The sequence below is a fragment of the Papio anubis genome, chromosome 17, assembly GCF_008728515.1.
Source record: "Papio anubis isolate 15944 chromosome 17, Panubis1.0, whole genome shotgun sequence".
Taxonomy (NCBI): Eukaryota; Metazoa; Chordata; class Mammalia; order Primates; family Cercopithecidae; genus Papio; species Papio anubis.
The window spans coordinates 20,497,342-20,525,258 of NC_044992.1; the positions used below are offsets into that span (position 1 = coordinate 20,497,342).

A 27,917-nucleotide genomic window follows, 5' to 3' on the forward strand; every position below is an offset into this window, starting at 1 on the left:
GAGGCGGGGGTGGAGGAGGAAAAATTAACAATTTCCCACCTCTCTCTTGCCCTCAGCTGCTATTAATCCCAGGTGAGAGCCAGACCCAGGAGAGGCAGCTAGAGAGGCCTGTACACAGGGCAGCTCTGAACAGCCTCCTGGGGAGTGAAGGAAGGCTGGGATCGGCTGACTAGAGGCAGTTTTCTGAATCAAGAGAGGGAGCGGGAGTCAGCCCAGAGCTTAGGACAGAAAGGGTGGCACACCAGCCTGACAGAGCTGGGCCAAGTGTCCTCCTTCCATCCCCCAAATTGGTACCAAGGGTGTCCTCCCCAGCAGGGCCAGGAGGAAGTGAGGCTGGAGTGGATGGGGCGCAGAAGGAGGGTGGACTGGGCTGCAGGAGCCTGTTGGAGGTACCTGGGCCTGGCAGCTTTCTTCCTGGGCTTTAAGAACCACAAGGAGCCATTAGTTGCTGTCACTACATCTTCCCCAGACTCTCCAGAAACCCCTTCTCAAGATTTCTCTTTTTCTTCCTCCCAAATCTCATGTCAGTTCCTGGGCTGTAGCCAGAATATTCTAAAGCCTAGAAAGAAAAGGCTATTTCCTTTACTAAACCCAGCTTCAGCTCCTACAGACTGGAAGAGGGCTACCTTGGTTCAGTTCTACCTCTGGGAGTTTCTCCTTGTACGTGCTTGGAAGCCTAGTGATGGGGGAACCCTGAGTTAGAGCAGCTCCCCAGGGCTTGGACTCCAAGGGCTGACGCCAGGGGTGTGGGTCTATTTTATTGTTTCTTAACCCAGACAGTTGTTCGGACTCTGACTCGATACCCACTGCTGCCCCTGGCCATGATGGATTCTGTGTGCTTTCAGTTGGAATTGGCTCTATAAGTTCTGCCCATCAAAGATAGGCGCAGTATTCAGAAGCCAAAGTTCCAAACAGCATTAAAAACCCATGCCTTTCAGAGAATCTTTTGAGTTCTTAACCCATTTATGCCGGAGGTTGCAGTTTTTTGAATTTTTGCTATCAGACCTTGGCGATGACCTTGAGCAGTAGGATATAAATAACTCCCATGTGCTTAGCATTCCAACAATGGAACACTAGGCATACGTGGGTTGTCATCTAAAGCAGGGGTCCCCAACCCTGGGCCACTGACAGGTACCAGTCCACTTGGCCTCTTACGAACCAGGCCACACAGCAGGAGGAGTGCGTTTATAGCTGCTCCCCATTGCTCGTGTTACCGCCTGAGCTCCACCAGCTGTCAGATCAGCAGCGGCGCCTACTTCTCCCAGGAGCACAAACCCTGTTGTGAACTGCGTATGTGAGGGATCTAGGTTGTGTGCTCCCTGTGAGAATCTAATGCCTGATGATCTGTCACCATCTCCCATCACCCCCATATTGGACTGTCTAGTTGCAGGAAAACAAGCTCAGGGCTCTCACTGATTATACATTATGGTGAGTTGTATAATTATTTCATTATATATTACAATGTAATAGAAATAAAGTGCGTGACAAATGTAATGCACTTTAATCCTCCGGAAACCATCCCCCACTCCCTGTCTCTGGAAAAATTATCTTCCTTGAAACCAGTCCCTGGTGCCAAAAAGGTTGGGGACCACTATTCTAAACCATTGTTTATTTTCTTAAATAAACTTTTTACTTCGGAATAATTTTAGATTTACAGAAAAGTTGCAGGGATGTACAGAGCGTTCTCGTATGTACCCCTCACCCAGTTTCCCCATCATTAACGTTGTCATGACCAGGGTGCCTTTGTCAAAACTGAGGAAATGACACTGGTATATTACTATGAACGAAACTCCAGACTATTTAGATTTCACCAGTTTTTCCTTTACTGTCCTCTCTCTTTTCTAGGATGAATCCAGGGCACCACATGGTTTACATTATTTTGATTTGTCATGTCTCCCCAGTTTCCTCTGCTCTGTGACAGTTTCTCAGTCTTTTCTTATTTTTCATGACCTTGACACTACTTTGTTTTTTGGAAGTGAGCCCTCCCTTAGGATTGGGGGGCATGGGGGGTAGGTGGGTTAAGCTCCATCTCCTCTGGGGGTATATCTACACAGATTATTTGGAACTTTTCTATAGGAAAGAGTTGTCTTTTCTCCTCCATTTATTTATTCATTCAGTCATTTATTTATATCAGTATGGGCTCATGTCTTTTTCTTTTACACATTGGGTTCTAATCCAATACTACATGAATTTTTTGTTGCTCAAGTTCTTCCAGCTTTGGCCATTGGGAGTTCTTGCAGGTTTGTTCCTGCATCCTGTGATATGCCCCATCCTTCAGTTTTGTTTGGGGTGTGTGTGTGTGTGTGTGTGTTGAGCACTTCCTTTGCTTTCTGACACTATGGTATGCTGCAGCCCCCTCTTTTTTTTTTTTTACTAACCCCACTTCTAGAATCAGTTATTTCCCCAGGGAGCCTGGTGAGTCATTTGCTCTGGTTTGTTTTGTTTTGCTTTTATTATTTTTATTTTGTAAAACTGTGTTGAAATACACATAACATAATTTACCATTTTAATCATTTCTAAGTTTACGGTTCAGCGACATTAAATACATTCACATTGTTTTGCGACTGTCACCACTGGAATGTTTTCATCTTCTCAAATGAACCATTGGCTTTATTAGAAGAGATGTGTTTATCATAGGGGGTAAAATGAAACAAAGGAGATAAAGTGGAAGAAAATTGCTGCATGCCATTTCCCTGAAGCCTGCTCATCTTTCTGGACATTTTCTAGCCCTCACATTCCTCTGCGTGTTGTCTCTTTTGTACACATGAGGTCAGGCCAGACATTTGGTTCAGGAACCTGCTCTTTCCCCTTAATGACCTATATTGCCATGGTTACAAGCACTGCTACCAAGAACATCTTTGTGCACCTGTGTATTTCTACAGGGAAAAAATCCTAGAAGTGAACTTGTTAGGCTGGATTTTAATGAATGTTGCCAAAGTGTCTTTTAAAATACAATAAGACAAGAAAAGCAGCCTTTTCCTTCAACAGTTATTCATTCATTCATTCATTTATTTTGAGACAGGGTCTGCTCTGTTGCCCATGCTGGAGTGCAGTAGTGCGATCCCGGCTCACTGCAGCCTCAATGTCCTGGACTCAAGCGATCCTCCCGCCTCGCCTCCCAAGTAGCTGGGATTGCAGATGTGTGCACCATCACACCTGGCTATATATGTTTTTTAATTTTTTTGTAGAGACAGGATCTCTCTATGTTGCCCAGGCTGATCTTGAACTCCTGGGCTCAAGCGATCCTCCTGCCTCAGCCTCCCAGAGTCCTGGGATTACAGACGTGAGCCACCATGCCTGGCCTGCTCAACTTTTTAATGAGACTCTCATTCCAGGTGTACCTGGAGATAGTAAACTGCATGTATACCTTTTCTAAACTTGTACTTGGCTGGGCGGTAGTTAAGACCCCCAGCTCATCCCTGTTCCTGTCCTTGTATGTTTCCCAAGAAATTGCGTAGGTCCATGCCCACAGAAGAAGACTCAGAGTCAGAGGAGGGAGCAGGGTCCCTGGGTGTGTGGAATGGTCAATGTGGTGCAGGGCCCAGATTCCAGCCTGCCCTAGTCCTGCCTCAGGAATCCCTCTAGGGTGCCCAGGCCTTTATGGGTTGGTGTGGCCTCTTCTATGTCCAGAGGACACCTGTATTTTCTCCCTGGCTGTCCTGACTTAGTGCCTTAGCCCTCCTGTTGTTTAGGAAGCTAGAGGGCCCCCAAAGGGCCAACAGGAGAGCCTGGCTCACACAGAGCGGGAGGAGTGCTAAGGTCCTGCCAATGCCTCCATGGGACAGCCCAATCCAGGTCTGCAGGGAAAGGGACTTCCCTTTGTCAGGCTTCAGGAGGGACCTAAAACCCAACAGGATCTCCAGAAACCTGGCCCAGGGGGTGGGGATAGGTCCTTGGGGGTTGCTGTGTGGCAGCTGGTCTGGCTTGGAGGATATTAGAGCTGGACCCTTCTCTGCCTGGCCCTGAAGTTTGGCCTGGAGAGAAGTCTCCTCCAAGGTAGCTCAGACTGCAGAGATTGGCACTCTTAAGGAATAGTTCCCCGTATGTGTGAGAGACGTTGGACCAAAAGACACCACCAGCATCAGGAGGAGTCCTGGGGAGATAGAGGAGGCCAGGAAATCATTGCATCTGTCCCCTGTTTCCTGGCAAGAATTAGACATAGCACGCTCACTTGGCTGCTGGTGCCCACTGTGGTAGGCACCGCAGGGAGGTAACCCTGCCTCCCAGAACCACTGTCCAGTGGAAGCAGGATGGACCTGCATGGCCGTGGCCATGGTTGACCTAGGCAGGACCTGAGATCCTATGGGTATCTAGAATGGGCCTATCTGCCTTTTACACAATGTGAGATCTTGGGCAAGTGACTTCATCTCTCTGGGCCTCAGTTTATGCATATGAGAAATGACAGATTAAGTGACCTTTTAAGTCCTTTCCTCAGATGGCTGCTGCTTCTGGACAGTAAAGGAGCCTAGAGTAGGAGGAGTTCTGTCAGGTGAGGTGGTTCGGAGAGACCATGTGGAGCTGCACCTTCCCCAGAACCCTCCAGATGGTAGCTTTGCCTTGCCTCTCAGATGTGTCTGCCCTCCTGTAAGTTGTATACCGTGCTGTCTTCAAGGGGGTCTTTCATCATGTGCTTTTCCCACTGGCTCCTGTGTAATGTCTGTGTGCAGCAGTTGGAGCTCTGCCACACAGATCATGGGGCTTTTCTCCCTTGGATTTTGGGCAAAGCTTCCTTTTGTGTCTTCACCCAATTTTTTTTCCCTTTAGCCCCCCAGAAGATGTGATCAGCTGTCCATTGTTACTGAGAGATGGGAGTTTTAAATTTTTCAACACCAAACAAGTACAGAAGTGTTAGAAAGCAAGCAACGGCCCTCCTCCTCTTCCACTTCGCAGGGGTAATACCTTGATAACAGGTCGGTGGGTGCATCTGCCAGACCTCTTCATGCATTTTATAGTCACTTAAAATGACGTGCAAATTTACTCCCTTCTCTCTTTTTTTTTTTGTTTTTGTTTTTGTTTGCTGAAATGGGATCATATGATAGATATCATTTTGCAGGTTTTCAGTCTTAACGTCATCTCTGTTATCCACAAAAATTCATATTATTCTTCTTTAGCAGTAGAGTAGTAAGAGATACAGTTTCTTCAAGGTGTGATATGAATGCCTGTGTCTGAGGGGTACCCACCTGCTTACATATACACACACACAGTGACATCAGGCATCTTGGTGGTTCAGGTGACTCAGCACCTGAACGAAGATGAGAGCCCGTGCCAAGAAGAGGCCAGGTGCCCAGCTCTAATGCCTGGCACATGGGAGGCCCTGGCAGATACTTACTGGGTGAAGGAATGTACCAAAGTCATTGCAGGATAGAGGTCGGGGATGCCAGACTTGAAAACAGGTCTCTTTGAATATCTGTCTATCTGTCTGTTTTTCTGTCTGTTTTTTTTTTTTGCTTTGAAAGGGAACAAAATCCATGAAGTCTGCCTGTTTCCTTTTGCTAACCTGGCAATGCTGAAGGACCCCAGCATCTGTGCAGTCTGTGTCTGAAGATGATCTGCCCAGGGCTGCCCCCTGAGGCGTCCTGGGGGAACTGTGTATGGTGGGATTTGTCCCTTCGGTCGCTTCAAGTTCCCTGCTGACCTTGACTCTTCATGGCTTCATGACTAGGACTTTGATTTTTCCCTGAGGAAAACACATACACAGATCGTTTGTGTGTGCAGCCATCTGTGTGTATAATCTCCTCCTTCCTTTACCATATTGCTTTCCTAGGGGCCATCCCTGCAGGGTTATCTAAATACCATTTCAGCTTTTGTCTTTTGGTTGGATAGTGTTTGTGGTCTTAAAATTTCCAGGAAATAATGCCTTTTCTACGAGAGGAAGAGAGGGGATAGACGTGGATGTGGTCACACAGCACGGCAGCTGCATTTCCAGGTTCTTGGTGTGGCTGAGGTGGCCCTGCATGGGTTTCTTTCTGTTCCCACCTGAGTCAGATGTCAGCCCTGTGCAGCTCCAAGCCTGCTCGGTGCTGCATGCCTGACCTGTGGCCCCTCGTCTCTTCTCTGTCTGTAGATGTTGGAGACAGAACTTGGGCGATGCCTCCATGTGTTTGCCCAACCGTTAGACCTTCATCTAGAGCAGCGCTGTTCAAAACGTTCTGTGTTGTCCATTCAGTGTGGCAGTCATTAGCCACATGTGGCTTGGGGACACTTGAAATGTGTGTAGTGCAACTGAGAAACTGAAATTCACGTTTTATTTTATTGTAATGAATTTTAATTTGAATAGACATCTGGCTATGACTGCATTGGCCAGGGCCCTGTGGTGAGAGCTGGGATGCTGAAGACACCTTCCTCTGCCCCAGGAGCGCACAGACTGGGGTGAAACAGGAAGTGAGAGCCCCAGATGCCCTGATGGCTCCAGGATGGGATCTGTTGTTTCCAGTGGGCCGACTTGTTCTGGGTAGTCAGGGAAAGACGGATGTCCAGGAAGGCTAGAGCACACCAGGCGGAGGGAACAATATCTGCAGAGACCCTGAGGAGGAGGAAATCAGAGTCATCCTCATCGGAAGTGCAGGAGGAGGAGTCTGAGGAGGCTGGCGGGAAGCCGGGGTGGATTCCTGCAGCTCTCCCTGTGTGCAGTGTAGGGGTTGAGGCTCCTCTTGGGGGATAGTGGAAGCATGTGTGAGAGAGGGGGAGGAATTCCAAATGAACATTAGAATTGTTTAAAGGAAAATAAAACTCCTACCAAGAAGGCTGCATTCATTCACATGGGAATGGGCTGAGAGTGACAGGGTGAGGAGCGCTGCCTCCCTCATGGCTGGAGGGTGGAAGGGCTGGGGATAGGAAATGAGATGGGAGCGAGCTCAGAGGCAGGGCCCCGCCCCACTCCCGGTCATTTGGAGTCGCACACTGTGGCTGTTTCCAGCTGCGCCCTGTCCCACAGGTTACATCTAAAAGTCACAGCTTCATATTCTGGCGGCAGCTGGGGAAACGATTTCAAAGCCTGCTGGCATGGAGCCATTTTTTTTTCTTTAGCAATTTCCCGGTTGGAAGTTGTTGAAAGGAAGTGGCAAGCGCTGCCTGAGCAGTTCTAGCTGGGAGAGGTGGGTGCTGCAGAGTCTGGGATTCCAGGGTGAAAGCCACAGATTCCCCTGAATAAGCTCTTACTGCTGGTGGTTCCTGAACTGAAGATGCAGGCAGATCTGGTAAGGGGATTTTTGTTGTGATCCTGACTGGGCATGTTTCTCTTTCCCCTCTCCTCTATCCTTGCGTTCCTGTGTTTAAGACGAGGCCTTCTCCCAGGGATGGGAGAGAAAGCTACCTGACTCCAGCCACCATTTGGTTTCCCAGTGGCTGGGGGTGGCTGGAGCTCTGTGTGGACACCGGGAATGTAGGCTGTATGAGGCAGGAGGATGTGTGAGACCTAATCAGGAAAGCGAACCCGTGTTTGGCTCCTTGGGTGCAGCTTGAGTCGGCATGACTATGGCCCTCATTCCTAGCCTCTCCTTCCCACCCCTCCTCCTGTCGGCCCCACACTCTCTCTTTGAGAGCCAGAGGCCCAGCTGTTCTTACAGCCTTGCTCTTTGGCAACTGGGAGCCTCCCCAGGAAGCAACACACACCCTTACGCAGCCTCCTGGAGGGATCTGTGCTGATGTGTCAGCCCAGCAGCGCAGGGCTGCCTTGGTACCAGCCCAGTGGGGGCTGGGCCATACGGCTCTCCACTTAGGATGGGGAAATGGAGGCCAGTGGTGGACTGGCATGCCTGAATCACCCAGCCAGTCAGGAGAGGAGCTGAAGTTGGAGCATGGAAGGAAGGGGCAAGCTACAAGGCCAGCATTGTATAGATGTTATCCTGTTTCATCCTTATCCCTAGGGCAGGAGAGAGGGAGATATGATGATCACCTGCGAGCTGATGGCAGGATGAGGATTCAAACCCGGGTCCTTGTACTTCCTTCTCATACACAATTTTGTCATCTAATATCTTACCCAGAATAGTGTAGTCTGGGGCTACTGTATGGTATGTAGTTGTGTAAATGAATTGACTGCCTACCTTTGTGTGTGCGCGCATGTGTCTCTCTCTCTTTCTGTCTTCCCCCCTCATTTCTTCTTTCCTTTACATTCACTAGTTACTCATATGCACCCATTGATCACTTACCTTTTGCCTGGTACCTTGATTAATTATCACAGAGGATTAATTGATGAGCAAAATAGTCTGTCCTGGACGCTTACCTCTAGTGTGATGCACATGTCTGCAAATAACCAGGGTGCACAGCTGACTGGTGGCCCCAAGGAGCGGGGAAGGGATGAAGCATGGTCAGGTACAGAGCTGAGGTCCTACTTCCATTCAGTTATTTATTCACTCACTGAGTGTGTATTTAGCACCTGTTGTGTGCTTGGCACTGTTCTAGGCACCGAACATGAGTTCCTGTTCTTCTGCAACTGGCAGACATCACTTTCTCCAACAGATGAAGTCATTAATTTTTCTGATCTTGAGCCAAAGGTACCCACTTTTCAGGGTGGGGGTTCCCGTGGTTTCATGAAATCTGAAAACTCATGAGCATGAATGTCCCGCTTAGTCCTGTACTGCTTGGTATTTGTTTGTTTGTCTGTTGTTTATTTGTGGCAGGGTCTTGCTCTGTCTCCCAGGCTGGAGTACAGTAACTCTACCTTGGCTCACTGCAGCCTCTGCCTCCCAGGTTCAAGTGATTCTCCTGCCTCAGCCTCCTGAGTAGCTGAGACCACAGGAACGTGCCACTACACCCAGCTAATTTTTGTATTTTTAGTAGAGACGGGTTTTTTCCATGTTGGCCAGGCTAGTCTTGAACTCCAGTCCTCAAGTCCTCCCAAAGTGCTGGGATTACAGGCGTGAGCCACCAGGCCCGGCCTTGCTTGGTGTTTTTCATCAATCCTTTGGATTTCTGGGCTGCCCAGTCCAGTGAAAACTGACTAGACTAGAAGCACCATGCTGGCAGGGACCTTTCTATTTCGTTCACAGCTCTATCCCCAGTGCCTGGCATGTGGTGGGTGTTCTTGTTGAATGACTGGATTCAAATAACGTTATCCAAAGAATTTTGGTCTCTTGGGCCAAGGCACCTCAGGAGCTCTCTTCTGGGCCAGTGAAGGTTGCATTACAAGGATCTCTGGGGAGGGTGAAGACGAGGTGGCTGCTGGTGGCCTGCCAAATCCCAGGACTCCTAAGCTGCCTCGGGCTTCTGTTGGTAACAGAACTTGAGCAGGACTGTGTGCCTGTAGCCCTGCCGTGAGATGGCTTTGGTATCGTGTGGGCCTGAGCCCCCTCTGGGGACTACCTGGCTTCGGAATGGTCAGCTTGTGTTTGTTCCCACCTCCTCCTAGGACCACCTCAAAGGCAAGATTGCTCTAGAACAGATCTGACTATGGCCAGATATCACTGGGAAACATTTATGTCAACACTGCACTGTTTTAAATATTATAAAGCAGCAATCTCTTATTACCCTTCTTTTAAAAAAAAACCAGCACATAAATTTCAGTGGCCTCTGCTCCTAGCTATGTACCTTTGAGGGAGGCCACAGGATTGGAAAACAAAATTGTTTGAGTGTCACCTCTGGAAGTAAATGGCCTTGGAGGCAGACAAAATTTTGACAGAATTCTTCCTTTGCCACTTGCCAGCATTGTGACCTTGGACAGGTCCCTTGACTTCTCTGAGCTGCTCTTGCTGGAAACCTGAGAGTCGTTTCCAACTCATTCTGCTTCCTCAATGTCCATGTGGAATCAACTAGCAAATCCTACTGGCTCTATGTCCAAGTATGGGTCTCAAGTCCTTCTGCATCTCTTTTCCATCACTGCCACCTCCCTGGTCCTGACTAGTTCTTGGACTGTTGCAGTTTCTTTCCCCTGTTGCTCCCTATACCCACTCTTTACCCTTTTCATTTCATTCTTCATGGGCTAAGAGCAGTTTTAGCAAATCTGGTTATCTTACTTTCTTACTTTTTCTTTTTCCTTTCTCCTTTCCTGTTTCCTTTTCTTTCCATTTTCCTTTTCTTTCTCTTGCTGCCCAGGCTGAAGTGCAGTGGTGTAATCATGGCCCACTGCAGCCTTCAACTCCTGGACTCAAGCTATTTTCCTGCTCCCCAGTAGCTAGGACTACAGGTGTGCACCACTGTGCCCAGCTGTGTTTTTATTTTTTAGTTGAGGTTGGGTCTCGCTCTGTTGCCTGAAGCTGGTCTCAAACTCCTGGCTTCAAGTGATTCTCCCACTTGGCCTCCCAAAGTGTGAGGATTACAGGCATGAGCCACCGAGCCTGGCTAGATAGTTCTGAGTTAAATAATCTGTCAGTGTCTTGTTAACGCTTAACACAAAATCCAAACCCTTCACCTACCTTTGAGGCCCCTTAAGTATTCAGTATCTGCCACCTTCTTCCACGTCATCTCCTGCCTTTCCTCACTCTGCCGCCGGCAGGAGAACGCATCAAATGGTTTCCTGTCTTAGCCCAGGGCCTTTGTATGTTCTGTTTCCTCTAACTGGAAGTTGCTGTACCCTTGTGGCTAGTGCCATCTCATCCTCTGACCGGGGCTTAGAGGTCAGCTCTTTAGAGAGGCCACCTTGTCTAAGCTTAGAGGCCTGCTATACCTGCCGCTTTATCTCAGCATGCTCTTTCCTTTTAAGCACTTATTCACAACTTCAGTTACGTATTTTAGCTATTTTTTGATTTGTACAGTTGGTATTCAGTAGCATTTTTTTTTTTTTTTTTTTTTTTTGAGACGGAGTTTCACCCTTGTTGCCCAGGCTGGAGTGCAATGGCGCGATCTCGGGTCACTGCAACCTTCACCTCCCAGGTTCAAGCTATTTTTCTGCCTCAGCCTCCCAAGTAGCTGAGATTACAGACACCCACCACCATGCGCGGCTAATTTTTTTGTATTTTTAGTAAAGACGGGATTTCACCATGTTGACCAGGCTGGTCTTGAACCCCTGAACTCAGGTGACCTACCTGCCTCAGCCTCCCAAAGTGTTGGGATTATAGGCGTGAGCCATCACACCTGGCCTTCAGTAACTATTTGTTGACCGGATGGGATGGATAGATGGACAAATGGAAGAATGACATGGCACTGGAGTTCATAGTAAGTACTTACTTAATTGAAGTTATTATATTCTTCTGTTCCTAGTTAGAACTTTTTTCAAAGCAAGTTCAGATACCTGTTGGCTTAAAACAGAGACTTACCAGTTTAGGCAATACAAATCCAAGGAAGTCTGGGTGCAGGGGCTCAGGTGATGCCATTAGGATGTGCCAGTGGGACAGGCTTGCTCCACATGGCAGGTATGAAGGGCACAGGCAGCTGAGCCTCACTACCTTTTGCTGTAGTCATGGTTGTCCATGAAGGGCTGTTTCCCTTGGCTGAAAAATAGCTGAAAAATCGCAGAGAAGGCTCTGATTGACTTGGCTTTGACCACATGCTCATACTGTAACCAATCACTGGGCTAAGAAGATGGAAGACCCTACCCCCACCCCCACCCCCAATAGGCTCAGAAGGTTTAGCCTTGGTGGAGAGGCCAGGCCTGGGGGTCACGGCCACCCGTACTGAGGAAATGGATTCTTGGAGGAAAGACAGGCCTGATAACAGAAGGCAGAGACCTGTAGAAACTTTTCCTCCCTCAGAGATGATTTGTCAGAGGCTTCACAGCTCTGCAGGAAGGGTCTTCAGAGATCGTGTTTCTAGAATACAGTAGGTGAGCCCACCCTCCAGTTTTTGTTTTTAATAACATTTCTCATTTCCCTCACTATGAAATCAATGTTTATTTTAGAAAATAATAGGCAAAGAAAACCCCGCTCAGAGACAACCATTGGCTCTTAGCTTTTTAGGTGTCTTCTTAATATCCAGTAATTTACATATATGTTTATTTTCAAAGTGTGTAAAGTATAGAAATTACAGAAAACAATAACAGCTACCATTTATTATGGTTTGCACTGTAATCTTACTACTCAAAGGAAACACGGTAAACCATTTGATGCATTTCCTTCCAGTCAACCAACTTTGCTAGGCTTCTCTTTTTCTTTTTCTTTGTAGTTTATTTATTAATTTATGCTGTAATTCTTTAGCAGGCACTCCCATTGTGCCTGGGACTGAACTGTGAGCTTTACGTGGAATCTCATTCAGTCCTCCCAGTAACTGTATGAGGAGGCAATGCTTTTATCCTCAATATAAAATAGAGATGGATAAACTACGTGAAATTGTCACTTGCCTGAGGTCACCTAAATGTTAAGTGGTGGAGCTGGGATTCATATCCAGGAGTGGGTTATGAAATACACACACACTCTCTTTCCCTCTCTCTCTCTCTCTAAATGGTCTTAGGTAGGACCATGTCATACATGCCCTCTGAAATGCCTGAGCATCTTGCCTTTTTAATTTTATTACATTTATTATTATTATATTTATTTGTTTTTGAGATGGCATCTCACCCTGTCACCCAGGCTGGAGTGCATTGGCACAATCTTGGCTCACTCATCCTCCATCTTTTGACCTCAAGCAATCCCCTTACCTTAGTCTCCTGAGTAGCTGGGACTATACGCATGCCACCACACCAGGCTAATTTTTTTGTATTTTTGGTAGAGACAGGCCTTTTCCATGTTGCCCAGGCTGGTCTCCAACTCCTGAACTCTAGCAATCTGCCTGCCTCAGCCTCCCAAAGTGTTTGGATTACAGGTGTGAGCCACCGCACCTGGCCACTAATTATTACTTTAAAGTAGCATTCTGTAAATCTAATTATGAACATCCATTGTAGGAAAATTTAAAAATACAGAAAAGTTTGAAAATAAAATAAAACCCCCACATAAGCCTGCCGGCCACTGATAGCACGTAACTGTTTCTACATTTATTTTTTCATTTGCATGGACTCAGGTTCACGGTTTCTGGTGTAGACCTCTAGGAGTTTTGACAGCCAAGCATCCTTTTGAAGGTTGTCCCACAAGCCATCCCAGGCATCTGCTGCAGTTCATAGGGTTCTTCCTGTCAGTCTCCACACCACCCACCCGAAGCATGTGAGAAGCTGCAGGGGCTTGGGGGCAGTTGGAGTTCACGTGGGGGCGGGGGTTCCCCAGATGATTCATTGGAAGGAGGGAGATGACAGTGTTCATATTGACTCAGGTCCTACTTTTTGGAGGGAGGTGGCAAGACAGGAAAAACGTGGCCTGACATCCTGGGTGCCTGGTCCCTAGCCCCTGCTGCAGGGCCTGCTGGAGCCTGCATGTCTCCCACCCAGCATCTGCCCCGGGAAGTATGTGCTGACTCCCCAGCTCCCAGGCACAAACTATTTTTGGCTGCAGTGACTGTTCACTACAGTCATGAAAACAGAAACCCCTCTCCCTGCCTCCTTCTTCCCTGGGACACTGCACTGGGGGCCAGGGCTGCCGGGGACCCTGGGCTCAGACCCCTCGCCATGTATCGCCTGTGGAGCTGGGTGACGGCCAAGGTGTCCAGGGGCACAGGGCCCCCACCTCCGGGAATGCCAAGAGAAGCCCAAGGCGTGAGTCCACCTGGGCTGGAGGATTACGAAGTAGGCACGGGGGTCTGGGTGTAGGAGGCCATTCCACAGCTGCCTGGAGTTGAGTCTCTTTGCTGGGCTCTGAGTCCCTGCTTTGCTAACCGGCTGTAGAACACTTATGGAGAAGTCTCATGTTGGGGCAGAAGGTGCTTCTGTTTCATGACTTCATTCGCTGTCTTCTGTGTGATAAATTCACTAGGGATCAGTTAGAATCTTCCTGAAATAGATCCTCCCCATCCTTCTAGTGAATAGTGTTTGGTCATTTCCTGCTTTTGAGTAGGACACATGCTTGTTCTGAGCATGCTGCATTTTTACAGGGAGCTTAAGAATGTGGAACTATATGGGCTGATCCAGCCCTACCTCTCCATGCTTCTGGTTGACCAGGCCAGGGATGCCAATGGTTACAGAGACTGGGAGTGCTGACTTTGGGGTCACACAGACCAAGGTCCAAATCCAGGCCCTGTTACTCAGCGCTTGCTGTGTCTTAAGGTGAGTAACTTAGTCTCTATGAAGCTCAGTTCCTTAGCTACCAAGCCGTTGTGCCCAGGCTACTTACAGAGTGGTGATAATACCAATAGTTGTTATTTTTATGATTAGACTGATTGTGAAAAGGGGAAATATGTCAAGAAGCTGTGTAAGAATCCGTGCTCCATGGCCCTGGGTGGGTCTCAGGCTGGGCGTTAGGGTGTCGCTGGTGACGTAGGATCTGTTTCTTCCTTTCAAAAAGAAGAAAAGTGCATTGTCACCAAAGTAGGGGTGGGGCTCACATCTGTAATCCCAGCACTTTGGGAAGCCAAGGCAGGAGGATTGCTTGAAGCCAGGAGTTCGAGACCAGCCAGACTGACATAGTGAGACCTCGTCTCTTTTTTTAAAAAAGTGCTAGTGGGTAGGAGTGGGCAAGAACATGGACTTGAGGAGTTCCACCCATCTGCCACCTTATAAGCCACTGAGGCCTAGGGCCTGGCTAGGCTTCAGGTGAGACCACGAGCCCAGAGCCTCATTGCTTCTGGATTGCACAGGGCTCTGGGCCCACGAGGCACTCATGTGGCTTGGCGTCCCTTAGGCAGAGGGAGGTGATTCTCAGGGCAGACCTCAGGGAGATCTTGACCTTGGCTCCCTTCTTGGACTAGCGCAGAAAACCTGGAAGGAATGAAACCTTTGCACTTGGGAATGCCTGCTGGAAACTGGCGCGCCCTCCCAGGGGCATGGTATATCCTGGCATTGGTTACTGGCAAGTGTGTCTGGACACCTGGATCCTGGTCTTGGCACCATTGTTTGGGGTAACCCAGGCAGGTTTTCTTCTCTGTAAAATGAGTGCTGACTAGATCGTCCCTAAGTTCCCTTTGGAGCCTGCCTTTGATCTCGGCAGAGAAGGAGTTTCTTCCCGACCCCTTGAAGATCCGTTGGCCCCTTTCGTGCCCCTAGAACCTGGTAACTGTGGCATTAGTCTCCCCAGCTTCTCTTTGGCCATCTGTTCAGGGGCTCTGTTGAGCTCCCATAGCTTTGACGCCTGTTGCTGCTGTGGGGCAGGAGTTGTTTTCAAGGTTTCTGGAAAACCACAAGGGCTGCCTGAGGGGAGCAGGAGCTCCTGAGAGGCCTGTCTCCTAGTTGGACCCCCATGGGGCAGCTCCGAAACCCGACAGCTCTTGTTCCTAGGCAGAGGATCCTGGTTCTCCTCTCTCCAGCTCTGGGTTCACTTGCTATGGCCTGGCTCATCTCCCATCTGAATGGACCAACCACCCCAAAGGACAGACCTCACGTGCTGAACACTGGGGTGTGTCCCTCTGATGGAGGGCATCTGTGATTTGGCTCCTGGCCCCACAGGGGACCCACCAGACTCCAAGGCTGGCGCCCGAAGCCTAGTTGACAGTCTGGGTGCCCTCTGGCGCCAGGGCCCTCACTGGCTGAATTCCGAGCTCTCGCCCTCTGCATGTGGAGGAGGAGGGGACTCGTCTGACCATTCTCTTTTTCAATGATGTGTCCAAGCAGTGGAGACTGGGGATGGGGAGCAGTAAAGATGCCAGGGACATGGTCACACCTAGGAACCCCTGTTTAGTTCTGTCAGTGCCTTGACCCCCAGGAGAACTGGGGTCCCCCATGGGGAGTTACGTCTCTAGCCACACTGGCACCCTCCTCATAGGATTACCGCATCCCAGTTTGCCGGCAACAGTCCCAGCTGAGGTCTGCTGTCAGGGCTCTGCCTTCTATAGAGGAAAAGTATCCCTGTTGGGGGGCATGTCCTGTGCCTACCCTCCTCTGTAGCCCCATCCTCACCCAGCTACCATCCCAGAAAGGGCCTCTGACCCCAGGCCCTCAGCTTTAGCCCCTGCACATAGCCCTGTTTTGTGCAGGGAGGGACTTTCTCATTTGCCAGTCCCCTAGAAATTGAGTGTCACCCAAGGTTAACGCAGCCCTTTGGCTGCGGCTCACCCTCCCATGTCTCATCCTGACCCCACTTTTCCTTTTGAATGTTCTTTAAACATTTAAAAAATTTAATGTATTCATTTTGACTCAAGTTCTAGTGTGGGATCTTGTGGATAATACTGTGTCTTTTTTTAAAAAAAATTAAAATTTTACAATCACGCATTTTGTAAAATGTTGCAAAACATCTTGGGTGTAGGGAAAACGACCCTGTAAAGGCCTCCCCATCTCCTCTCTACATTTTGGGAGTAATTGGGGATACACCAGTGCCCAAAGCTGGAGTACCTGTGTGTGTTTCTCTAATGCAGGACACGTCTGGCCATTTTCACACAGGAGCCTTGTTTTAGAAATGTGTGTTGATGATGCAGAGAAAGTTGACAAGATGTGAGTGTGCCCGAAAGCCTGTCCTGCTGTGTGCTGGGGTTTAGGTGGGGAGGTGGGAAAGGAGGAGGAGCCAGGCCCAGGGCCACCAGGAGGGGGAGCCCAACAGCATTGCTGTGTGTTTGGGGGTTGCCAAACTCTGGCCCATGGGCCAAATCCAGCTCAGCACCATTTTTTGTAGAGCCTTGTGAACTAAGAATGTTTTTTACATTTTTGAACTGGCGGGAGGAATTAAAAACAACAATATTTCGTGACCCGGGATAGTTACATGAAATTTGTTTCAGTATCCATAGTTAAATTTTATGGGAGCACAGCCACACCCATTTGTGTACGTGTTGTCTGTGGCTCTTGTGGTGCCACAGCAGCAGAGTGGAGCAGTTGCAACAGAGACCATGTGGCCCATAAAGCTGAAGAGACTCTGTGTGGCTTTCAGAAAAAGTTTGCCCATTCTCTGGATTTATAGAAGGAGGAATGGGGCCTTTCCACGCTGATAGGGAGAGCAAGGAGGCAGCCACAGGACAAACTTTCCAGGAGGGTGGGCTGGCCTGGAGAGAAAGTGGTGGCTGTGATGACAGTGGGTGCAGTGGAAAGCTAGAGATCTGGTCCCAGGCAGAGTTGAAAAGTGTCAGCCTCCTCTGAAGGACTGGAGTGGAGGCTAAGTGGGATTAAAAGGGAATGTGGAGAGACCTCCTTGGAGGAGCCTCCTGCAGCTGCTTTAAACCCCACTGCCAGAGCTCACCCTAGCTGGGCCCAGGGATAGAGCGGTGAGGGGTCTGGAAAGTCAGATGTGACCTGTGATGCCAGTGGTGGCAAATAAACGCTGCCCTGGAAAAAACGGCTCACTTCATAGTGCAAGGCAGTGGACACCAGGGCTGGCTGGTGGTGGGTTGAGATGGCCTTGTTCTGTGTGACCTTGAGCAAGTTACCCGCCCTCTCTCAGCCTTATCTCCCATCTCAGGCTGTTAGGAGGATTGCATGTGCTGACCTCTGTGGTTCATCTGACAGAGTGCCTGGCACGCAGGAGAGATGTGTAATAAATGCTTATCGCCCTTTCTTGCACCCCTCTCATCTCCTTCTTCCCTTTGACCTGTATTCCTCCACACCCACCACTGTACCTTCTTTCTAAACAAGCTTTCAATCCCAGGTATACCAATGCATACATGAGAAAAAGCCAATCCCAAAGGTTCCAGTTCAAGCCCGGCTCCCCACTGTGAGCCCCTACTTGCTTTGTGGAGAGGGAGGCAGGGACCTGGGCACAGGAGAGGACGTCTCCTGGGACAGCTCTGAGCTTGGGCTGGGCTGGAGGTCAATGGAAGGAATGTGGCCTCCTGAGCACAGCTGTCCCCCAGACCTGTTCTGCCCTGGGCTTCTTTAGCCAGACGATGGGCCCCAACGCCTGTCTGCCCTCATGGTCCCCACCTCCAGAAATTCTGATTTGGCCGGTCTGAAGTGGGGCCCAAGCATTGCGATTCATTTTTAAAGTCCCTGGAAAATTCCAGGGCACAACCCGGATTGAGAGCCACTGATTTGCTCTAGGCAGAGCCACTCATTTTATAAATGGGAATTCCGAAGCCCGAAGAGGGGTGGGGACTTGTCCGAGGTCAGGGGCATTGTAGGGACCCAGTCTGGCTCTTTCCTTCACTGTGCTGGCCTCCAGGGAATGGTGTTGAGAGGGGATTTGCCTTCAAGGAACGGACTGACTCTCCCGGGAGGGAGCTTTGTTCTCCTTGCTTCCCAGGGGTGGGGTAGTGAGGAGGCTGGGTCCAGAACTGGCCACAAGCAAAGCCAGCATCCCCAGGCTTTCTTCTGATTTCTGTGGAAACCCTTGGAGGCTGCCTGACCTGTCTCAGCCCTTCCTGTGCCTCCCAGAATATCTGACTGTTACTATCCAAGTCTCATTCCTCCCTCTCCATCAACCCCAGCAGTGGGTGCAGGTAGGAGGAACATCTGTCAGGTGCTCCCTTGCCAATTTGAGACATGTGGCTGCCAGCCTGGGCTGCCGTAGAAACCGTCTCCACTTGCTCCTCTCTCTCTCCTTCCAGCCCCGCTGGGCTCTGGCCTCAGAGGGATGTACAGGGTCCTATGTCACCACTCACAGGGCTCTAGGAGCTCACCTTTGGCCTCTATGGTCTGACCAGTTCCTGGGGGAAGGGTCTGGGGTTAAGGATCCCTTTCATCACGGCCAGGGAGGCTGGGGGATGCACCTGCCCATACACGCCAGTGATCCAGGTTCCACAGATGGACCTGTGTTCCAGCAGCCCTGCCTGAGACATGTTCTAGGGGTGCAAAGCTGAACAGAAACAGAACCTGGGTTTGCTTCTTGATCTTCCTTCAACCCAGCTTTCATATGTGTTCTTGTGTGAAGTGCAGTGTGTTTGTATGCATGACCAGGACAGCAGTGGTGCTGCCCCTGGCATTTTCCTGGTCCACCTGACTGGCCACAGGGAGTGTGGTGTCTCTGAGTGTCAGCCGGCCCGGGTTTCTAAGTATAGACCCCAGGCAGCCCCGTGGCTGCTAGTAAATCCCGGGATACCATTTGATACCTAACTGGCCCTGAGCTGCCGGCTTACCCAGCATGGCCTGTGATGCCAGCCTCTGCCAGCTGCTGGGGGAGGGGGTAGCACATTGGCCAAACCCATCCTCACCCTCCACTGGAGAGAACAGAGACCAGCAGTCTCCTGTTAATGACATGACTGGATTGTCACAGACTGGGAGTGACTTCAGCGCTCAACTGGCCCTGCTCTCCAATTATTATCAGAAAGAAAGAATAACTTAATCCCACCTAGTAGAAAACATATCTTCTGGTTTGAGGGAGACAGGTAGAGGCAGGAAGCCAGTGATCTCTGACGCTGTCACTCTGCTCCTCATTCCTGCCTCCCCACCTGTGTGCACCCATGCTAACCCTGAGACTTGTCAGAGCTGGGACTGGGCATCTCTCAAGATGGTTTGGGCATCTCCTATGATGGTCTGGGCATCTGTGTCTTCCGTTCTTGGTTTCTAGTTCCGTATTTTATTCTTTAGACAGAAGCTGGGGTGGGCAGTAATTCTCCTGGAAGCAGTATGGACTCCCAGCCAGGCTCTCCAGAACTTTGGGGTATGGGCAGAGAGAGGGGCCTTTTGCCATTGGCTTTGAGACAAGTTAGCATCTTCTGGGCACCTTCTGGCAGATGGGATGCCCTCCTGGGGCACTGGGGCCTCTCAGACCTGAGAAGGTTTCAGAGTGGCTTCACCTGCAAGTTCACCTTCAGCAGGTGGCAAAACTGATTCCCTAATTTGTTTTTGGTTTAGAGATGATCCAGGAGAGTTGTGAGTTACTCTGCTTTGAAACATCTTCCTAAATCAGACTTGGCTATGCCTATCACTGTGGGTGAGCGAGTCATACCCATGTTTGAGGTTTCAGGGGTGCTGAGCTGCTTTGGGGCACTGTTGAGTCATGATACTGGGAGATATCAGGGCCCCTCGCAGGGGCTTTCACAGCCACGAGACCTTCCTAGTAGCTTTCGTTTCTTGATTAAGTTAACATTGGGTCTCAAAGTCAGTTGTAGAGATGGGAGGCCAGGCACTTTGTTTCCAGGGTGGGCCCCTCACTGAGAGAGCCGAGCCCCTGGAGTACTTGCTACTGGGCCAGCATCCTTCCCTGTTTACCTACAAAAATACAGTTTTAGACATAACTCACTGATCAGATTAACCTTGGAAGGCATCAGATTCTTCCCATAGGGTCCCCGCATGTTCCTCCACCCCATGTTCCTCATGGACATAATTTGTTTTGTTTGCACAGATTTGAATTAGTTATCACCATGTAAAAGCTAGCCCTTTAAAAATGAAAATTCATATTTCTTTAAAACCAGAAGGTCTGGTGCCCCTCCATTGCCTGCCCCTTTCCCCAACACCAAGGGAGGGAAGCGGGGGGTTTCTGTTTAGCATTGCTATTGCTGCCGTTGGGTTTCTTATCCAGCAGAAAGGCAGAGAAGTGTGTTAAATCAAGTTTAGCCTAGAGCTGCCTCCTTAGATATTTTAAGTTCAGCCTAAAGGTTTTTCTGTATATCATGAACTATAACAAGTGGAGGTATAAAAACACTGTAGACTACACTTGTGCCCATCACCGAGTTTTAGCCAATCAAATGTAGCCAACTGTTCGAACCTTGTTCACACAAGGCAAAGGAGCTGTAACCAAGCCAGCTGTTTCTGTACCTCACTTCTATTTTCTGAAAGTAGGTAGAAATTAATTTACTTGGAAAAAAATAATTTCCCCTGAAAGGTGGCTGCTGTATCCCAAGTCTTTGCCAGGTTAACAAGCGACAGCATGGAATATTTGGAGGAGGTTTGGAATCGTGCACATGTGGGTTTCAATTCTGCCCAGCCACTTGTTAAGCTGTGAAGTCTCTGAGCCTCAATAAGATGGACTTAACTCCATCTACTTGCTGAGTTGATTAAAGATAAAGTAACATATACAAAGCCCCGGGTATACTGTTCTGGCAAATAGTTTGTAATAATAAATGTAGTTATTATGTTTGAGAACTTGAAACTTGGTATAGGTGAGGAGGAGAGGAATAAAAAGAAAAAGAATCTCTGTTTGTATTATAGTTAGGTTGAAGATTGGGTTTCCTCGGCCTGGCTCCCTCTCCGCCCCCATTAAACATCTCTGTCCTCTTCTGGGGAAACTACTGAGTCATCACAGCCTTGGAGTATGTGGTGGAGAAACAAACGGAGGACACCCTTCCAGAGAAGTAGAGGATTGCTTTGTTCAGATAAGGTGAAGGTCGCTTTTGTGCTTGCCCTGACGGTATTGCCAAGGTGCTCTTCACAGTCAAATGAAGGCAAAGATATCCAAACCTCATTTCAGTGGAAGACAGGCTAAGGGAAAGAAAGCAAGACACGTTGATTGAATAGAAGCTTCTGCATGGCACCATTTGTCTAATCTGCCTCCCCTGTTGGTGCTGTTCTCATCAGTGGTTTCCTGTGACACTTTAGTTTTATCTTCTGGAAGGCAACCAGGGCTTTGGCCAACCAGTGATGAGCTTCTTGGTACGGTTATATGTCTGGTTTTGTTTTGGTGTGAATCCTTCTAAATGGTGATGTGATTCTTGCCTACAGCCCTCAAGATTGAAGAATATACTAACAAACTATAAAAGCATCTGCCATCAGCGGGTACAGTAAAAAGCGAACAAACGAAAACAAAAAGCCAGGCCTCTAGCTCCAGCCATGCTATGGGAGAGAGGGTTATGGGCTGGGTCTCATACCCTTAGGACTCAGCCAGTATCTTCATCAGGGTTAGTTTTGACGCTTGAGGCAAAGAATTACAGCATGTAAATGGAATGACAATGAAATTAGTCCTTAAAAGTAAAGTTAGACACAACTTGCTAAAAATCATTGTAAATTGGCTTAGATTCTCAAGAACTGTGAGCTTTATAGCAGTCATTTGATGTGGAATGTCTGACCTTCTCTGTTATAGAAAATCTAGAAAATATAGAAAGGGTTAAAGACAAAAAAAAAAAAGTCTGATCTGGTCCCATAGCTCTTTGAACTCTCCCTGCTCTAGTGCGCATCTTACTGCATTGTAGTTACCTGTTTAAATGTCTGTCACCCCTCTCACTTGGCTGCAGGCCACTTGAGACCAGAGGCATGTCCCATTGGTTTTTGATATTTGTCCCAGGCTTGGTATTGTTGCTGGATAGGGGTCCCATTCCAGATCCCAAAAGAGGGTTCTTGAGTCTTGCACAAAAAAGAATCCTGGGTGAGTCCATGGACTAAAGTGAAGGCAAGTTTATTAGAGAAGTGGAGAAACAAAAGAATGGCAACTCTGTAGGCAGAGCAGCCCTCTGCTAGTTGGCTATTTTCATGGTTATTTCTTGATCATATGCTAAACCAGGGTAGATTATTTGTGAATTTTCTGGGAAAGGGGCAGGCAATTCCTGGAACTGAGGGCCCCTCCCCCTTTTTAGACCATATAGGGTAACTTCTGGGCATTGCCATGGCATTTGTAAACTGTCATGGTGCTGGTGGGAGTGTCTTTTAGCATGTTAGTGCATTATAATTAGCATATAATGAGCAGTGAGGAAGACCAGAGGTCACTTTGGTCACCATCTTGGTTTTGGTGGGTTTTGGCCAGCTTCTTTAGCTCATCCTGTTTTATCATGGGGTCTTTGTGACCTGTCTCTTGTGACCTCCTGTCTCACCCTGTGATTAAGAATGGCTGACTTCCTGGGGATGCAGCGCAGCAGGTCTCGCCCTCATTTTACCCAGTCCCTATTCAAGATGGAATGGCTCTGGTTCGAATGCCTCTGACAGCGGCATGTGGCTCAAAGTAGTCAGAGCTGGAGAGGTTTCCTCCCTCCTTGAAGAGAGGAAAGGGCACAAGTTTTGAAGTCCGCTCAGCCTTGATTCAAACATTCACTCTTTGTATTTTCCATTGCTTCATAACAAATTTAGCAGCTTAACACACCACCCGCTTATCAGCTCATGGTTCTCTAGGTGGAGGAATCCAGGCAGACTCTGCTTACATCCCTACTTGGGATCTCACAAGGCTGAGGTCACGGTGTAGGCCAGGCCTTCCTCTTACCTGGAAGTTCTGGGGAAGAATCCACTTCACGTTCATTCAGGTTATTGGCAGAATCCATTTCCTTGTGGCTGGAGGTCTGAGGTCCTCATTCCCTCAATGGCTGTGAGCCAGGGGCTACTCTTTTTCCCAGAGGCCACCCCCATTCCCCTCCTACTTCAAAGTCTGCTGAGTCCTTTTCACACTTCAGGTCTCTGACTTCTCTGTTACCAGCTCAAGAGAACCCTTTGCTTTTAAAGGGCTCTTGTGATTGGATGAAGCCTACTTGGGTAATTTCCCTTTTGCTGTATATAGTAATCCCCCCTTATCTGCAGGGGATATGTTCCAGGACCCTCAGTGGATGCCTGAAACCATGGATACTACTGTGTGTGTTTGTGTGTGTGTGTGTGTGTGTGTGTGTGAGAGAGTGTGTATGTATACACTATGTTTTTTGCTATACATACATACCTCTGATAAAGTTAGTAAGTTGGCACAGTAAGAGATTAATAATCAACAATAACAAAATAGAGCAATTATAGCAATATACTATAATGAAAGTTACAGGAATGTGGTCTCTCTTCTTTCTCTCAAAATACCTTACTTTCTGTACTGTTCTCATCCCTCATGTTGTGATGATGTGAGATGATAAAGTGCCTGTGTGGGAAGAGGTCGTGGCAGTTGATCTGATAACCAAGACAGCTCCTAAGTGACCAACAGGCTGGGAGTGGAGACAGTGTGGAGATGCTGGACAAAGGGACAATTCACGCCTCCGGTGGGACGGAGCTGGATGGCCCAAGATTTCATCACATTACTCAGAATGGTGCATAGTTTAAAACTATAAATTGTTTATTTCTGGAATGTTTCTGGCATTTTCCATTCAATAGTTTTAGGCCATGGTTGGCTGCTGGTAACTGAAACTGCAGATAAGAGAGAGACTGCTGTAATGTAAAATGATCAGGAGCAACACCACAGAACGAAGGTCACAGGACCACCTTAAAATTCTGCCTGCCACTTTCTTCACCGTGTGGCCTAGTGACCTCGTGCAGGTGACATAATCTCTCTGAGCCTGTTTCTCCAGCTGTCCAGTGGACCCAGTGAAAAGTTTTGACGGAAATCAGGTGGGGCAGTTAGTGCCTCCGCAGTGTTTGGCGAGGGTTTTTTTTTTAAATCCTTCCTTTCTTTTTTTTTTTTTTTGAGATGGAGGCTTACGCTGTGTCACCCAGGCTGGAGTGCAGTGGCGCGATCTCGGCTCACTGCAAGCTCCGCCTCCCAGGTTCACACCATTCTCCTGCCTCAGCCTCCGAGTAGCTGGGACTACAGGTGCCCGCCACCACGCCCGGCTAGTTTTTTGTATTTTTAGTAGAGACAGGGTTTCACCATGTTAGCCAGGATGGTCTCGATCTCCTGACCTCGTGATCCGCCTGTCTCGGCCTCCCAAAGTGCTGGGATTACAGGCTTGAGCCACCGTGCCCGGCCAATCCTTCCTTTCTTAAGCCAGTTTGATTTGAAATCTCTCTTGTCTGATTCAGATACAACAAAACTGTGAAGGGCCATCTTTGTCTGAAGTACTCGTCATCCTAAAAAGTTGTTATGATTCACTATTTTGTTTTGTTTTTTCTGTGCAGAGGAGTAAGAAGAAACAAGCTGGGCAACATGCCCTCGTCCAAACCTTTCTGGTCTTTACTTCTTCCCCTCACCCCCCACCAAGTCTGCTTCAGCTGCTGTCTCTGGGAGCCTGGAGGGTGGGGGCCAGGGAGCTCTGCCTGTGTCCCCAAGCACGTGGTGGCTCTGGTCAGAGGCCGGCCCAGCCAGCAGCTGGCCCCTGCCACTCAGCAGGAGGCCAGCCTGAGGCTGAGGGGCTCCCGGCCCGGCTGACTGCTCACCGCCTCTCTGCCTGTCCCTCTGTCCCCTCAGGAGATCCCCCACGACCTCACGCTGGATGCCCTGCTGGAGATGAACGAGGCCAAGGTGAAGGAGACGCTGCGGCGCTGCGGGGCCAGCGGGGATGAGTGTGGTCGTCTGCAGTATGCCCTCACCTGCCTGCGGAAGGTGACAGGCCTGGGTACGTGGGGCCTGCCACCCTCTCCCTTGCTTGGCCTGGTGCCCTGGGGGCTGTGGCCTTCACCATGGTGGGTGATGGAGTGGGGCAAGCGTGGCCCAGGGTTTCTGGGGCAGCCTGGAAAGCCAGGGTTGGATGTTCACAGCCTCCTGAGAAGCTCTCCCAGGGTCCTCAGGGCTCTGGGTCCTGCTGGGGCTGGCCTGGCCAAATCTGAGGGGAGCTTCAGCCATGCTTAGAAATCCCAAGCCTGTCTGCTGGGCTGGCCTGGCATGATTTCCTCTCTGTGGAGGGCTCTGTGTACCCTCTGCCAGCTTCCCACATTCCAGCCCCCAGCGCTCTCCCTGCCTTCTCCTGTCCCCATTGCTGGCTGGGTTCTGTGCTCAGAAGGCACACGCTGATGTGGGCCTGAGCCAAGGGTGATTAGGGAAACTCTATGGCTCTTTAGCTGGGAGTTTGTATGTGGCTGTCCCAGGCAAAGTGTGTAATCCTGGCCTTGCCACGAGGTCCTTGGGAATTATTCACAGGCTTTCTAAATCTTGCCTTGGAAACAGCTTCAAATGCCTGACTTAATGCTCCCACTACCACATAGATAAGGCATTAAAATATGCCTCATGAATGAAATCAGGCCTGCTTTTTAATTATCTGAGGCCCCTGTCTTATCTCCGTCTGCCTGAGGCTTAAGGAAGGCACTGAGGTTTGTATTCTGCCTGGTTTTTTTCTTCCCAGAGAGGATCGGACTTAATTTCTTCTCTGCCCTCATTGTATCAAGTCCTCTGAACACGGCACAGTGTAGAAAGTTGCACTCAATTCAGAAAATCTTGACCTGTTAGGTCTCCCGGCAGCTGCTGAAAATCAACACAACAGAGATGTGGCTGATGTTTTTGGTCCCACATATTACAGGAGGAGACTGAGCCCAGAGAGGGAAGGGGCTTGGGTAAGGGCATACAGCAGTCGGTGACGGAGCCAGGATTTGAACCTTGGGCTATCATGGCAATTGGTTTGTCCCCATGCTTGCCACCCAAGCTGAGATCTTTGGGGGTAATTTGTCAGCCCTTCTTTCCTTCCTCTTCATGTCTGGATTTTAAAGAATTGTGAAAGAGTCAGCTTTTAAGTGGTAGTGACCCATTTGTGTCATGAAGGCTGCTGTCCACTTGTCCTAGATGCCAAGGGAGGGAGACCACTAATTTATGCATCTACTGTGTGCCAGGCGTGTGACACACATATCGTGGCCACACCGTTGTAAGAGGTGGTGCTGAGCTCGTTTTGTAGCTGAGACCTCTGTGACCACTGGAGGTGTTGGATGAATCATCTGGGGCCTCACACCTGGCATGGAGCAGAGCTGGGCTTTGAACTCAGGTTTCTTGTTCAGAGGGTGCTTTTTCCAGCAGGCCCTAGAGGAGGCCCCTGAAGAAGAAGCATTTTCTAGGTTTCTTCTCTCTCATTTAGTCTCAGCTAAGTTCTGAGAGTTCTCAGCTAAGTCCCAGCAGAGTTCTGGCCCCATCACAGTCCAGGACACAGGCCTTTCATCTGCCCAGTGCTGGCTGCACTTCACAGGCACCTGCTGGGATCCGCTGGATACCAGTGATCCCGTCAGATCATGCATCACAGCATCTTCATTGCACCCCCTTGGGGCTTGGTGAGAGCAGTCTAGTCACAGTACGATGGGCTATGGAATCAGACCGCCTGGGCCCTGTCTGGGCCCAGCACTCTGCTTGGCCACTTAGAACCTTTGGGACCTTGCTGAGTTACTTTACCTCACTGTGCCTCAGTTTCCTCATCTGGAAAATGGCAGTGATAACAACACCTCTCTCAGGGTTGTTGTGAAGAGGAAATGAGTTAACGTAAGTCCTCAGACCAGAGCCTGGCATGTATTACATGTTCTTTTCAGTGTGAGGCCTATGAGGTGATAGAAAGTGTTGAAGTCATTTCCTTTGCAATCTCTGGTCTAAAGAAAGGTGAGTGAGCAGCTGGGCATGGTGGCCCAGGCCTGTAATCTCAGCATTTGGGAGGCGGAGGCAGGCTGATTGCTTGAGCTCAGTAGTTCAAGACCACCCTGGGCAACATGGCAAAACCCCGTCTCTACAAAAAATACAAAAATTAGCAAACAGTGGTTGTGTGTACCTGTAATCCCAGCTACTCAGGAAGCTGAGGTAGGAGCATGGCTTGAGCCTGGGAGATAGGGGTTGCAGTGAGCCAAGATCGTACCACTGCACTCCAGCTTTGGTAACAGAGCCAGACCCTGTCTCACCCAAAAAAAAAAAAAAAAAAAAAAAAGTGAGTGAAGGATGGTTGTCTGTGCTGGTGAATAGGAGGTGAACATTCCTGCTGATCCTCCCAGTCCTTCACCCGAGGAAGATATCACTAACCCACAGATGCTCGGCGACTCTAGTGTCATTCTCAAGCAGCCACTGCCAATCAGCTGGTGTCAGTGCACACATCAGGACCCATTGGCCGTCCTCAAGTGGGCCCAAGAGCAGTGGTGATTAAATAGGCAACTTGCAAATTTGGGGCTTGTTTCCTTTGGTGGCGGGCTTGGTCATAGATTCATGAAATTCATTCTTTCATCTGCTCAACAAGAAACCTGGTTGGTGCCTCCAGTAGGCCAGTCTATGAGCTACAGTGTTAGTCATGGCTGCAGCTCATAAGGAGCAAGTGGTATGGGAGCACAGGGACTGAGCAGCTCCTGTCCGGTGGGTTCCTGAATGGAAGGTCACTGCAGTCAGGTGGGAGGAAGGGTGTTTGAAGAGGGGATGGGATGTACAAAGAAACTTGTGAATTGGGAAGGCTAATTCTTCCCCCCATTCTTGATAAGTGGCTTGACCACCTCTGATGATGGGGAACTTGTTACCTCCCACAGCTGTTCCGCTGTAGGTTATTCAGAATCAGTAGCATCGTGGGGGGTGCGGCGGGGAGCATGGTGCTGAGACCGAACTTTTCAATTCCCATCCCACCACTTTCTTAAATGTCTGGCCTTGGGCAGTGTCTGTGACCTCCCCGAGTCTCAGTGACCTCCA

The 27,917-nt window shown here is 49.2% G+C and overlaps 1 protein-coding gene across 1 annotated transcript in view; it reads left to right on the forward strand.

Annotated features, from left to right (window-relative positions):
- Positions 1-27,917, forward strand: part of KSR1 (kinase suppressor of ras 1) — a 170,703-nt gene that overhangs the window by 99,777 nt on the left and 43,009 nt on the right. Inside the window, 1 exon segment of the mRNA XM_003912478.4 lies at positions 24,759-24,906. Within this exon segment, the coding sequence (XP_003912527.1) occupies positions 24,759-24,906 (148 nt within the window).